General features: G+C 43.1%; 1 protein-coding gene and 1 long non-coding RNA gene across 3 annotated transcripts in view; one reads left to right on the forward strand and one right to left on the reverse strand.

The window, feature by feature from the left end:
- Positions 1-1264: 1264 nt before the first annotated feature.
- Positions 1265-15248, reverse strand: part of gli1 (GLI family zinc finger 1) — a 52804-nt gene continuing 38820 nt past the window's right edge. The window contains exons 2-13 of one of the 2 annotated variants that reach the window (XM_026166789.2): positions 13341-13450; positions 11301-11485; positions 10432-10527; positions 10146-10344; positions 9195-9360; positions 8905-9012; positions 8612-8752; positions 7601-7750; positions 7121-7285; positions 6543-6785; positions 6094-6397; positions 1265-5886 (exon numbers count right to left, since the gene is read on the reverse strand). In XM_026166789.2, the coding sequence (XP_026022574.1) occupies positions 3332-5886; positions 6094-6397; positions 6543-6785; positions 7121-7285; positions 7601-7750; positions 8612-8752; positions 8905-9012; positions 9195-9360; positions 10146-10344; positions 10432-10527; positions 11301-11485; positions 13341-13411 (4383 nt within the window). In that variant the 5' untranslated portion in view covers positions 13412-13450 and the 3' untranslated portion in view covers positions 1265-3331. Of the gene's footprint in view, positions 5887-6093; positions 6398-6542; positions 6786-7120; positions 7286-7600; positions 7751-8611; positions 8753-8904; positions 9013-9194; positions 9361-10145; positions 10345-10431; positions 10528-11264; positions 11486-13340; positions 13451-15248 lie in introns of both variants that reach the window. The other variant, XM_026166788.2, reaches the window with a different exon arrangement.
- LOC145428829 (uncharacterized) lies at positions 7723-8850 on the forward strand. Its single transcript, XR_013909155.1, has 2 exons — positions 7723-8353; positions 8652-8850. It is a non-coding gene; the product is annotated as an uncharacterized LOC145428829 (long non-coding RNA).

A 15248-nucleotide genomic window follows, 5' to 3' on the forward strand; every position in this document is an offset into this window, starting at 1 on the left:
CAACATCTTAGAAAGCCAGCTCTGTAATGTAAATCAGCTTTTCGGGCTTATCAAGAAAAAGAAGAAGAATCGATTAAATGACAAATTATTTTGGTCAAAGGAGGAGAAATCTGTGTAACCAGTAGTTATTAGGAGGTGACACTGGTATTCTAATATTTCAGTTTTAAAAGTTTGCCTGTAGTGACTTTATTACAAGTTGCAGTCAGTTATAAACCAGTTAGCTGGTTTGGCTCGTTCGCGCGGTGCTTTTATTTAATGACGTTATGGTTACTACAGCTCACGCGCCTGTAAGGAAAACCGAATGCCTTCGTTTTGACCTTTTGACTGGGACTATGGTTGGGCGCATTTTCACGATTTCACGACAAAACATGAACAATAACGTAAACTGCGACTTATGGTCAACTTACCAAAATTCATAATGTTTCTTTTAATCAGTCGCTCAGTGTTTAGAGGTGAAGTTTGAACAGGTGTACATGGTTCTCCTCGTCCCGGCGGAAGGATACCTCGTGGAGTCCCAGGATACAGCAATAATCGCAAGTTTATTACAGGGAGGAAATATACTTTTCTTTTCCGTTTTCTCTAATTTTACTCCAGTCTGAGGGGAAAAAGACTTTCTGCTTAAACTATTCTTGACTCATGTTCACACCACCATCTACCACTGCGTTTCCACAGTGCCCACTGACCACAGAGCCAGTCCAGCCAGTTTCGCTGCTCATCGACTTAGCAGACCGCTCAAACCCATAACACATAACTGCTATGAGGTTTTAATAATAATAAAAACAATTAGATGGAAACAGTCTGTGGGATTAAAAACACTGATGATTTAGGACCAGAGCCTTCAGCTTGGTCGTTTGGACAGACCAAATTTGAATAATTTGGAAGAGTAATTCCATTTAAACCCTCGCGGGAGTGACAGATTAAGTACAGCAAGCAACGCTATCAGGTCTTCGTTTGCAGAGAATTAAATTTAAAGAGCCTACAGTGTCTGCCCACGCTCCTCATGTTCTACTGCACTCTACTGGAGAAACGGAGTCACTGCATTAACTCACCAGACAAAAAGACTGCTTGTAGCAAGGACAAATATTAAATCCTCTTTATATACAATTTTGTTTGTTAACCTAGATCCATGTTTAACGCATAATTCACTCTTCAACACATGAGCACTACAAAAAACAACAACTCCATATTGCTCATTTGAGCATATGTGGAACAAAACTGCATCACACAACAAGAAACATGCAACAGAAAAGTTGGACCACAAACATTCTGCATCCATCCCAAACTCAACATGTTTATTCATAAAATGGTAAAATATAGCACATATGTATAAAAATGTAGAAAATTGTACACAAAATATAACACTTGGGCTTTTGTCTAATATAGTTATTGCTGCTATTTTAATTTTCGGTAGCTACAGGTGATATTCTTTTGCCAGCAAAAAAGTCAGAATGAAAGGTGACAGTTACATAAAAAAATACACACATAGAAGGCGACATCCATGAAGTTCATTAATATAAAAAGACAATTTTTTTTTTACAAAACATTTCATACATTCTAAAGCATAGCACTATCAGTCAATGTTCATGCCCTTATTTCTAGTGTTAGTGTTGTGTTAAAAATAGACTATTTGTGCATGTTTTTCTCATTTGTAGATGTCTTTGGTAGATTGTACTCTCCCCCCGTTCCTGCTAATGCTTAGTAAACTTTACAGTGGCATCATTATTATTATGAGCTGAAAAGTCATGTGAAATGCTTCATCAATACTTTAATGTGGCTTTGCTGAGTGTAGGCACGGTCAGGTGTGTTCTTGAATGACTATTTTAAAAAAATACTGCAAATATTCTTTATTGTCAAAAAAAACCAAGAGGTTCATGTTATTAGTAATAAGAGACGGAGACACACAGTGCTGCAGTCAGTGCAAAGCCACAGTATAAAATTAGTTCTCGTATAAAGCGCTGCAGCCTACTTCTGCATCATACAGCTCAAAAGTTGCACAAAAGTACCTCAGTGTGCCAAGAAAATGACGATTTTACAACAGTGGTAGCAATTATTTATTTAAAAAAAACCCACTCATGCCGATGCCCTGTTGTGGACTATTAACGCAGCATTTTTCATGCAACTCCTCTTTGGGATTAGAGCCAAAGTGCAGCAGCACCGTACTCTGAATGTACCTCAGATTCTCAACAGTTAGGCAACTATTAATAATCTGTACAGACCAGCTGAGTCAATTTGTATCCAGTAGCTTGAATACCCACCATACTCAGCTGAGTCACATATGAGCTGTAGTTGAGGTTAACTTTGAGTAAAGGGATGTTTGAGTATATTACACATGTTGACATGTAGTGGGGATTGTGGATACGTGTTATGTTCGAGCTTTGCTCACTGTATGAACACAAATGGAAAAAAATACATACACAGCTGCTTTAAGAATAATTACAGTAAACATGTGGAGTGCAAACTCTCTGTCTGGAAAGGCAATTACAACATACATGTAATATGAACACCAAAGATTCAAACACATCCTGAGTGTCTCTGTGCGGTCACGTGCAGGGGAAAGTGTGTTTGTGTGGGAATACTGACATTGCTCTGGTAGCATACTGTGTTGCTCCTGATAAGGAAGAAATCCTCAGCGATAAGGAAAAATGATTTCACGATCACTAAAAGCATTTTTTCTCTTAACTTGTCAAACATTTTACTATGACATCCCTCAGCATTAGCCTTCAGAAACCAAGCAGTCCATTAAGACAGGGGTATTACCTAATGTCACATACATGACACGCTGTATAAACTTATTTACATGTTTCCTTCTGTGCTCCATACGTGACTGGAATGCCCGTTCAGAAAGAAGTTCAGCGTCATTCAGGCAAACAGCTCCGTGTGCAGGCACAGAAAAACACCGAGTACCGAGGCAGCAGGAGATAACTGCGAGACGCTGATCAGGCACCTTTGGTTTTAAGGTTTTTGGGTGAGGATTTGTAAAATTTCGACCTGTGTGGAGGGATCACAATAGTAGCTTGGTCTCAACTAAAATTTTCCAGAGAAGTATTAAAAGATGCTCGCTAGCTCGGGATCCTGGTTTTAAAAATACGGAAGATGTTCAGTTTACATATAAAAGCATACAGGTATAAAACAGCACAGATTTTTATTCTGTTTTAAAACTTTTTCTGTTTTTACACAACTCAGTTTTCTTATAATGTACGAGAGAAAAATCATGTTAAGGGACAGAATTTGTTTTCTTTTCTGAAACCTCAGGCTGGTTGCATTTAACCTGGTAAAGGCCAGAGTGTGATTGTTAGCCTTAATTTCTGTATAGCTGCCAAGGAGTTGTCTTCTAAGACAGTGTATTCAGGTACTTATTCTCCCCAGCTAGTGAGGTTAGCATGGATGTCATGTCGCCCACAGCCATGTTAGACAGGCCAGACCCTGCAGCCAAGCTGACAGAAGTCTGGGGTGTGGTGAGGCGGGATGAGGCCTGGGACGAAGATCCCGGTTGATCTTGGATGGGATTGTTGACATCGCTGAACGACGAAGAGTCGGCATCGTCGATGATGGAAGTGAAGTCTATGCGAGCATTGTCCAAGTCCAAGTTTTCTAGGGCGTTTGAAATGGGGCCAGACTCAGGATAGTTAGCCAAAGGGGTGGACTTTGTGCCACCTACTGGGTCCAGACTGGACCCCATACTGTGCTGCTGGTTAAGACAAGGCCCGTTTTGAGCGTCCATGTTTTTCTCCATACCGATGTTTATCTGACCCGAGTAGTATACGTTGTTGTTGTTGTTGGAAGGAGAGAACATTTCACTCTGGGGATGCTGTGGATGCTGGACAGGAGGAAGTCGAACGCCTCGCCTGGGACTGGAAGTGGAATGGACAGGGCTCAGGTGTGGTGGGCTGCCAAGGTAGCCTCCTCCCACCTGTGACAGACTACTCTGGCGGCTGAGAGGTTTTCGGCCCTGAGGAGGTCTGGGGACCACCATTTCCTGGTTATAACATGAACCTTGGAGACCTGCCATCTGCTGGTCTTTAGGTGTTACTGAGCTTGGCACACGGCTGTGGGCCTGAGGACTCATGACCAGGTTCTGGTTGGGGTAAGGATAGGTCTGGCTGGAATAAAGATTTTGGTTTTGGTGCTGTGGACTGTGTTGGATCATCGCTGCCTGACCACTCAGATCCATATTGTCAGAGAGAGGAGAAGGTTTTAATCCACTCTGCTGCTGCTCTTGCTGCTGCTCCCACATGAGTGCTTGCTGGGACTGCACATAACTCCTCACCATCATCTCCTTTACCTGCATCATTGGGGTTTCTGACCTCTGACCATCAGCCAGTGCAGAGCCAGCGCAGCCCAGACTTAATCCCTCTCCACTGGGAAAAGGGTTTTGGTTTGGCCCTTGAAAGTCACACCTGGGGTTGTTAGAGTTCCTCATCATTACCTGCCCTGTTTGTTGTGGGTAACCCTGCGTTTGCTGCAGAAGCATGCGTTGATGATGGAGCTTAGCGCTCTGACAGGCATCTCCAGCTCCCATCCCAGGGTGGAACTGCTGCTCAGGCTTGATTATGAGTTTGTGGGTTCCATCTGAACTGCTGTAGAGGCCTGTTTGATTGTTGAAGTGAGCCTGCGTTTGTTGTGGGTGCAAGCTAGTTTCTGAATACTGCATAGCTTGCTGGTTCTGAAGAGTATGGCTGGATGTTTGGACCTGGCTATGGGTGTCATTCCAGGGACCTCCAGCGTCACCACCTTGGCCTACACTAGGGTAATGGGGACCAGAGGGACTGAGCTGGCAATTGCTCATACTGTACTCAGCTTGTTGCAGAAGTGCATTCGACATGCCTTCTGAATGAACAGGTCTTGCCTGTGCCATTGGATTTACACCAGCGCTGGCAGTCACGTCCCCTCCCTGGCTCGGGTACTGCCGCTGCATGTAACCCCTCTCGGGGCAGCTCAGGGCATCATGGCTCGGGGACAGCTGAGTTGAAATGGGACCTCCATCTACTCCTCCAAGGGTGTGATTGTGTTGCTGATATCCCATGAAGTTTCTCTCTGCAGGTGGCAACATCATGGAGCGATCCCTGTTGTCAGCATGGTGGGGCTCCATACCTATAGCTTCCATCATTACGTTCTCCGTAATGCTCGGAGGCCGGGGGGAATACATATGGCGGGCAAGGCTGGTGTCAGAGCCACGGTGTTGCAGTGCATTCCTTCGGCCCATCATGGCTACATTATTAAGGCTATTGAAGCGCTTGGGAAGAGCTTGAGGGTCAGCAGCGGCACGAACTGGGTCACTGGCTCGCCTGTTGTTATTACCTGGAGCTTGGTGAGGGTAGATAACACCGGTGCCATACTCTGTGTTGGTGCTATGCCTACGAGGACCAGCTTGCTGAAGGAAAGGAGGCAAAGGCTGACCATGGTACTCACTCAAAACACCTCCTCTTCTGCCAGGAGTACCTGGCTGCTCCATATTAGGTAAAGGAGTAGGTGGTGGTCCACCAGTGGCTGCAGCGTATTTGGCTTTTAGGCTGTACTGCTGAGCTGGGGTTAAATTAGGAAGGCCGGGCAACCCGCCTCCAGGACATGGAGCTCCTCTGCGATTGGTCTCAGGAGAGAGAGGGTCTCCCCCAGCCTGTTCTGCGCCCAGAAGGTGACATCCTCCCCCAACCGTTGCTCCCATTTGCGAGCCATCACTGGAGCGTCGGCTGGACAGGTAAGGAGAAGCCATGGAGGAACGACGGCTCACGGTGTAGGCTGAGCTTAGACTGCTGGTGCCACTTCCTCTCCTGTCATTAGTAGAGCAGGCAACTGTTCCCCCTCCAAGCTCATGATTGGACAGCTCCATAACACGTCGATTTGAGAGAAGTGGAGAAGGTGCACACATTCCCATACTCTCCCCTGGACCTGAAAACAAACATCCAGGAGGAAACAGCTTAGAAGTGTTAAATCGTTACAAATTAACAATATTTTATTTAGTTTTTTAAAAATTCAGTGTGTTCCAGTGAAAACATTACTGAACAGCTAATGTAACAATCTAAGGTATATTTAAGCTCAGCAGTTGTAGTTCTATGTTTATGCATTGATTTTAACTTGTTTTATGACACCATGTACCAGGTATTGCAGGAAGCTTGTTGCTGCCACCGCGTCCAGGAGGGGTTGGCCTGCGGATTTGCTTCAGCTTGTCAATCTTTAGATTCTCCAGCCTCTTCAGAGCCTGCGCTGACATTCCCATTGTTCCCGGCTCCCCTCCACCTCCCCCTCCACCTGCAACACCATCTTCCAATGCTGTGAGGTCCTCCAGACTACCGGCTGCATTAGGGTTCATTTCTACACCGCTGTCGTTGTTGTTGGTGCTCCCCAGTGGAGAACGTTCGCTACTGCAGGAAGACTGACCACCAGGGCTTGGTTGGGATTTCTGGAAGATGTGAGAGACAAAGTTAACTTTAAAAATGGGATAAAGTTTAATAAGAAAATATGGAAGGGGTCCCTATTTTTTCCACTACATTGGAGTTTTGTTATGTTATTCATTTGAATGATATAGAACAAATTGTAACCCTCACCAGAGAAGTCTCAGGAGCCAATAGTTTGCAGTCTTCTCTGCGTGCCTCTTCTTTCTCCAGCAGCAGTTCAGAGTTGGGACCTCCAGGGTTCATAACTGAACCGGGGGGACGAGGGCCAGTGTCTCCACGATGTTTCTTGGTGATGTGGGCCTCAGGGCCGTGCACGGTCTTTACATGTTTACGCAGAGAGCTTGGATCTGTGTATCGCTTGGTACAACCAGGGATTTTACACACATAAGGTTTCTGTAAAAGACAAAAGCACCTTATGTGAACTCCTTGCATTCTACAGTTTACTTTACTGCTGCTTCCCTGCTATGTAAAATCTTATGATTCAAATAGAAATTATTTCCAATTTATGTTGTGTATCTTGGCATGTGAATCTCTACAATACATTTATATTAATTTATACAATTATTTTACATGAAAGCGTGTAATGAAACAGCACAAAACAGTTACATGTTACCCTTTAGGAAGAAAACACATGGTTTAATCAAATAACACTGTTAATAATACAGAGCTTACACAGCAACATGCACGTGACATTCAATAGCTAAGCACTTTTCGGAGGTGAATCTTACCTCATTGGAATGAGTTCGGTTCTGGTGTTTAGCTCGGTCTGAAGCATTGGAGAAGGCTTTGTTGCAGCCTTCATGTTCGCACACATATGGTTTCTCCCCAGTGTGAGAGCGCAAGTGGGTCTTCAAATTCTCCAGGCGAGAGTAGGCCTTATTACAGCCTTCAAACTAGAACAGCAAATATACATAATTGTTTAATTAACACTGTTACAACAGCTACGCTGCAAGAGAGGGGATGATTAGAGTCTGTAAAAGCTTTGACAACAAGCCTGCGGTCCTATAACAATATTAGATTTGAGCTTCAAAACAGTAAAGCGAGTTTTAAAATATAAAAAAAGGTTGTTAATCCACACTGAAAATAATATATGGTATGCATGTCAAGGTACACAGGAACACAGAAGCATGTTGGAATTGAAGATATCTGGACAAGGAAAGAGAAACAAGAACTAAGAGGCAAAGCAAAGACTTAACACATGTGCTCACAGTGCACTTGTGTGGCTTCTCTCCTGTGTGTCTGCGCATGTGAACCACCAGCATGTACTGGGCTTTGAAAGGCCTCTGTTCTCGAGAGCACTCCTGCCAGTGACACACAAACTCCTTCTTCTCCCCGTGGATGTGCTCGTTGTTGATGTGCTGCAAACACAAAAAGATTCATTGTTAGTGACAGATAGTGGATACTCCAATGACATGTTTTGGGATGGAAGCATTCTATAGTTCTATGCTACACATGAACACAAACTAAAGTCCTTCTACACAACACACGGTAAATAAAAACGCAGAAAATGCAAAAGACATTCAGTGTGCCTATTTAACTTCATATATGTTGATGTTTGCCTTATTTTAACATCTATTACTGATCTGTAAATACTTAAATACTACCTTTTGACATAACTTTCACAGGACGTGAAGGTTTGTGTATCCTTAACGGAGGTGGGAGAGTTGAAGAGACTTTCATTGGGAGTGACAAGAGACTAAGATGGTTTGCACATGTGCAGAGGAGAGATAGTGGATACAATGAACAAAGGATGCTGACGATGGAGCTGACAGGCAGGAGGAAAAGAAGAAGATCACAGAGAAGGTTCATGGATGTGTGATGCAGGACATGCAGAGGGTTGGTGTGACAGGCGAGGATGCTAGGCTGAGATGGAGCCATATGAGCTGCTTCCTCTGAATTTAGTAAACATCTGCAACAGCTGGGTATCTCTGTGTAAGGCATGATAAGTGAGGATCCTACAGGTCAGTTAAACTTTGTACTTTTCTCCTTCTCAGACAGCTTAGCGGTCACATACAGAAACTGTATCTAATCCATTATCCACGGCATCTCTTCAGTTTAGCTAGTTAAAGGGTTAGTTCACCTATTTTACTGTTAACTGTTACAATATATAATATAAAGCTATGAAAATGCAATTTGTTTTGTATTGTATTATATAACCTCCTTTCTGTTCCTCTCTCTACTTTGTATCTGAAGGCTGGCAGCCCTGTTCTTAGTCTTACATGAACTAGCTGGTCTTGTGTGTCAAATTCCTTGTTGCAGCTCTCCCAGCGACAGTTGGTCTCATAGACAGCTTCTGGTTCAGGCTTCCCGTCCTCTTTGTCCAAATCATCTCGCCCATCCAGAAGGCCCAGAAGAGGGTCCTGCAGACACATGTGTAGAAATGAAGAATAGCTCCAGTTTATTTTGTGCAATTATCTAAACAACATATTTTCAGCCATTAAATATATAATTTCAGGCACTTTCACTGTTTTTGAATCTCTTTCACGTTGACATGTGATCATCATTACTGTACCTGAGTGCCAGTGGAAGAAGGGCTAGCTACATCTCCCTCTGACCTCTCCTCCAGGCTCTTCACATTCATGCCATCAATCGCACCTCCAAGGCCTGGCTCTGTCTTCAGCTGCAAAACAATACTCTCATAATATAATCTTTGTCTTTCTCCTTATTCAAAACTTAAATGTGTATATATAAAATATGCATTCATTCTTTGTCATTTATCCGCCGCTTTCTCTTCCCACTTCCCAACTATGCTCTCCCAGCTATGAGAAGCAGAGGGTGTGCTGAGTGAAAGAATGAGCTTACGTGTCCGTGTTTGGGCGGAGCATGGAGCCGAGGATTGTGGGGAGGTAAACGTGAAGCTTGGCAGGGGCCTGGTGTGTGTCCTCCCAGAGGTGTTCCTCCTCCTCCATACATGGACCCTTGTTGTCTGGACTGGCAATTTATATTGCTGGAATAACCGAGCGATGGACTGTGGAGCGGGAGATAAAAACAAATAAAGGGAACTGATAAGAAACTAAAGAGAATCAGCAGCTAGTTTGCTAAAGATGGTGCAGCTAGAAATACACTCTTAATGTATTTTTTGTCAATTCTTTAAAAATGAAGAAATACAGTTTGTTCAACTTCACATAATCTGCTTTTATTATTTAAAACCATTTGGCTGAAACATGTGTCACCATCTGGCGTGGCTTAAGGGATGTCATCACATCACACCTGATAATAAATATTGAAGAGGGCTAAATGAGAGGAGAGGGATTATCAACACAATTTAAACATGAAAGAAAAAACGTCAGCAAACGTGCAGGACATTACTTTCAAATACTTTAAAGTGGACTTATTTATTGTTTATTCACCTGTTCATCCATGCTCTTCAGAGGGCTATCTATCTATCTATCTATCTATCTATCTATCTATCTATCTATCTATCTATCTATCTATCTATCTATCTATCTATCTATCTATCTATCTATCTATCTATCTATCTATCTATCTATCTATCTATCTATCTATCTATCTATCTATCTATCTTTGCAGACTGGCAATTTTGCATGTGTTCAAAGTAAGTAATAAGGTCAGAGTACATACAAAAAATCCCTGAAACCTTCAGCTCAGGCTTCAGACTGATGATGGTGCTGGAAATGAGCATAATAGGTCCACTTTAAATATTTAACCTCAGGTCTGTTTTTATTGACAAAGGGTGTAACCGAGGAGGATAACAGTGACTTTCAAATCATATAAAATCAAGTGATATCAGACCTCATAGCGCTCACAGAGAGATGACCATAGGAGCTAGCGCCGTTGGGGTTGCAGCGAGAGTTTACAAAGGCCACTAAGGAATTCGGTGAGGTCCGGATTACCGTCTGCAGGTCCACACTGGCATCAGACAGAGGAGAGATGGACAGAGCTCGCTTTTTGCTTAGCTTAAGCATGGAACGAGGTGTGGAGAACCTCGAGCCTACAGGAGAGATGACAATGAAAGCAGAAGGGTTAAATTTCAGGATGGTTTTTTTTAAAAAAATATCTAAATTGAGGTTTTCCTTACCATCACCTGATCCAATCTGATCAGAGCCATGTTGAACTTGGCAGAAATTGTGATGAGACATCATGTTCTGGTTACAGTAGGGGGCGCTGTTACCACCTGCAAAGCATTACACTGAAATGCACTGCTGCAAAAAGCTACATTATTTTTAAGTAGGGGAACAAAGACAGGATTAATGGGTCGCTGCAGCTCAGAGAGTCAGAAAGAAGCACGCACATGCCGAAAATCTCACAAGCAATTTAGGCTGACCTGCAGAGCTGTGCAAGTAAAACTTTTTCAAAACTTTTCACCTTTTCTGTAATGACACATTTCTTGGTGGTATCTAGTCTGGACCCTTTTTTTTTTTAGACTTTTAGGGGTAATAGAAAAAAAAATTAAAATAAATAGCAAATAAGTAACATGAGGTACAAATGTAAGAAAAGCATTTTAGTACTTTGCATCAGCAGCCACATGAGAGGTTCATTTGACTGTTTTGATAACATTCCACACATGACTGGTGATGTAACATACATGCATACAAATTTAACCAGTTACTCATTAACAAGTAAGTGTTCAGTCATATCTGTATCTATATATGGATATATTTGTACGCACACAACTCTTTTAGCTCTAGTTCGTCTTTATTTAACTGACTAATTTAGAGTAATCCACCCGCCTGCTGTTTTACTGCAACCTCACACTCCAGATTTATATCTCCACAGTAAAGCCAGCCAACTGTTAACTTCTGTTCACTCCTTTTGTACATTGTTTTTTGGTTTCAGTCTCTCAGGTATCCTTAAATCCAAATCAATAGCAGCTGTGAGGTTAACGGAGATGTAAAAGATACTCTGACTCACCCTCTGTGGGCGGCATACCCCTGTGGCCCATCATACCGTGGGGTGGTGGGGCTTGAGGGTGCCTCATATATTGATCCAAGCAGGGGCCAATTCCCTGCCCTGGTCCTGATCCATGAGTCATGGGATTATACATAGCGTGGCAGTCCTGGGACGGGCCGTCGAGGAGCGGAGCACGAAGCGAAGACGCATTACTGTAGGGAGACTGATCTGATGGGACTATGCTGCGAACATCAGAGAAAAACAGCAAAAGAAATTTGAATAAATGTGTAAACTGCAAATACTCTGAAAGGGAACTGTGACAAGGAATGATAATGATTTCTGATACACTGTTGTGCACTCTTTTGTAGCATTTTTATCATTTTATTTACAGTCATGCTGATTAAACAGTCATCTAAACCAAAATCACAATAAATAAATGAAAGCCTGATAAATGGGATAAAATTATACTCACTGGAAAGCTTTATTTCCAGCCTGTAAGCTAGAATTACATATAGATGTTTTCTATTCCATGCCTGGAAAAACTAGCACTGCCTAAAGACTAGAACTACTATTGTGCTGTGTCCTTCCCACCACTAGATGGTACACAGCCCTTATTTCGGCCTAAACTTTGGAAACTTACTCATCTGGGTTTTCCCCTAAGCTACAGACATGAATCTTCATTGGAACTTTCCAGTCTTCATGAATTTCAATGGATTCTCTGACATTTCTTTACTCTCACTGGTTAGCTCAAAATTGGTCTCTCCTGTTCTTTTCTTGCTTTTCTCCGTCCCTGTTGCTCTTCTTCTAAAAGGGAAAGACTGCATCTCTCCACCTTCTCCTAAGTCGCCCTTTGAGTTCTTTAATTCTTTTACCACAACGTGTATTCCACACAGGAGCTTAATCTGTCCTCTCTAATCCACTCTGCTGGTTCCCCCCGAATTTACCTCCCTCCCATTCCTACTTTTCTCTTCTCCCATTCATCCTTTCTGTTATACTTTTCTGTTTCTCTCGCTCTCCTTCCTCTGCAACTCTCTGTCTCTTTCTATCTTCCTTTCTCCCCACACCTCCTGCTCCTCTGTTCTTCCTCTGTCCTGCCCAGCCACCTTTCTCTCCAACTCTCTCTGCTTCTCCCTCACTCTGGGTAACCTGAGTGGGGCGCGAGGCAGTCATGCAGAGCGCAGCGGGGCCTGGTCAGCCTGTAATTAGCAGCTGTCAGAGAGAGGCCGAGTCCACCCGCAACCTGGGTGGCATGAGAGAAGGGAGGGAGGGAGACGGCGCGAGGGTGGATAGAGGAGGCGTGAGGGGCTGAGTTAGCACTGTGTCCACGACAATTGCAGACATATCTGAGCTTCTGTACCCTGAGAATATCTGTGTGATTGATTTCTGAGCCTAAGATATCAGTCGTCTCTGCTTTCTAGGAGAGCTGATGTGATTTATTGTTAATAAAATACAAAAAAAAGTCAGATCTCTCAGATTTTGCTGATCTGTAGCAAGATTAGAAAAAAGAAACAGCTCTGGTTATTAAAGATGACAGCATTGTGCCATTTTTAGCATAAAATCTGGCAACAAACGTGAAGGTCTAGTACAAAAGTACACGACAAACACCTACAAACTTTATTTATTGAGGTTTTTGAGGGGAGTTAAATCCTGGAGTAACTCTACTCTTTGCAGAAGTTTAATACCTTCTTGTCTGCAGGAAGAGAAAATCATTTGCTCGACACCCACACCTGACAAGCTTGTGTCGTCGTAGGAGAAGTTGCAGATCAGCGCCAAGCAGATAATTTAGCTGAGTTTGACCAGACAGTTTGAAATTGTAGATAAAACTAGTATCAGAATGTAAATTCTGTAAATTACAGAACAGAAATATTGCAGCTGTTTTTGAAGAAAGCCAGTAACACTGGTTTATCTTCCAGGCAGCACTGAAAAATCTCAACTGTAGCTCATTCTGTGTGTGTGTGTGTGTAATAATGATGGTGATTATATTGTTATCAGATTTGCTGAAAATGTCGAGCTACTCTCTTGAGTTCTCTCACGTAAAAGAGCTGCGGCTGTTTAAAAGCAACAGGAGGCCTCGCTCCGTGCTCGCTGCCGTCTTACCCTCTGGAGGGCTGGCTGGGTGAAGTCTCGTAGTAATACAGCCCCTGGTGTGGCTGCATGTCCACTGGCATCGGAGCTCTCAGACCTAATGCTCCCCTTACACCCTGGACCTGACACAGAGAGAGAGAGAGAGAAAAATAAAGAGACGAGGACACGGTTAGGATGAAGAGAAGGAAATCCAAACAAACCCAACTCCACCAAACAAAACTGAACTCCACCAGAAAGAAAATCCAAATACAGAGAACAATTGTGGTTGAGGGGGAAAAAAAGAATACGTAGGATGTTAATAACAGACCAAACCAAACTAAGAAAAACAGTTTGTGGACAAAATAAGCTCTCTGAAAGCTTGAGTCATACTTATTTTAAACAGTCCAGGTTTAAAATGCCAAATCCACTGCTTAAGTAAAAGCAGCACATAGAAGTGAAATGTAAAAGAATTCACGTTCATCTTAATTTCATAGCTACAGCTACTCGAGTGCAAGGTTCGACCTCGACATTTAACAAAAGGGATTACCTGATTAAAAACACATCCTGTACTCTTAGAGAGCTTTTAAAAATCTTTCTATCGTGTTAAACAGCTGACGAGGCAGCCACGCATGCTCAGTGAAGAAAATCAGGGCTTTGCCTTAAAAAACTTAAAGGACACAGGTTTAGTGATGCTAGCAAGACAAACAGAGAAAAATGAAAGTGGAACAAAGCAGCCTTTTGTGGGAGCCTCATATGGAGACGGTATCTTTCAGCAAGAGTATATGTGTAAGGTAATTCTAGCTGAGAGAGCTCAGGAAACAAGCACCTGCTCATTACATCCAGCCACATCAGTGCAGGTACTAATAGCTGGGACTGTGGGTTCTTACATGTTTCGAAAGGTAATTAGTACACTGATGTCTGAGCTACAACAAATGGAAAAAGGCCAAAAACATTCAACAATTTTATGTATTTTGTCCACGCATGTGTGGACAAATACGCTATTATTTCTTTTATTTGGACATGTGCTGCAACAATAAAATAAAGCTAAAATATAAAAGCATCACAAATCAGACTCTGGATGCTGTGTCCAAATACCACATTACTTGGGTTTATGTGACAAATGTTCAAACCCAAACTAGAGGCGCTCCTGTGCTCTGCAGATCAAAGCTCTATGGTTTCAGTGTAACAGGTTGCGACGCCTGTTATGCAGTAGCACAAGTGTTAAAAGGGCAGTAGGGACCTATTTAAGCCACATGCCACCAGGGGGTGGGGGGTTGGTGGGCACTCCAGGAGTAATTGCATATATTCAGCACAAGCTTTGGATGTGTGTATGATAATTAGCCGGAAGTGCTAAATAGAGATCTCACCAAACACCTCAGCTGTCCAGAACTCATAAATACCAAGAAGAGGTTCCCCAGACAACCTCACACACTGGCACACCTGTCATTCTCACGGTGGGGATGCAGAATCATCCAGCGGCCACCAAGTCTTGCGAGAATGTGTGCCACAGTGACGGTAGGTATACTGAAGCAGTTAGTGCAGAAACTCAGTCGCACAGGATCGGCAGCAGACCACGTGACCATTAACTGGACGAGCAACCTTTGCTATCCCCCCCAAAAAAGTGTTTTCACTCATACACGTTACAGATAATTACAACCATGCATGCACAGCACACTCACAGAGAAACGCAGGCACAGTTACAAAAGTCCAATCATATCTGTGTTAGATGGCAGAGGCAAAGCGGGAGAGACAATTTCTTCAGGTGCAGAAGTTGATCGACAAACTCACCACACTGGGATCACTAACTCTGAGCACACAATATCCTCGGCACATTTCTATTTTTTGTGCAATTTTCGAGAAAGGTCGTGCTTTAAAAATAGTTAAAGACGCTTGAGGGTTACGTTCCAAAGTCTGACCTGCCTCGTGTCCTCCTCAGTCATG

The sequence above is a fragment of the Astatotilapia calliptera genome, chromosome 5, assembly GCF_964374335.1.
Source record: "Astatotilapia calliptera chromosome 5, fAstCal68.1, whole genome shotgun sequence".
Classification (NCBI taxonomy): Eukaryota; Metazoa; Chordata; class Actinopteri; order Cichliformes; family Cichlidae; genus Astatotilapia; species Astatotilapia calliptera.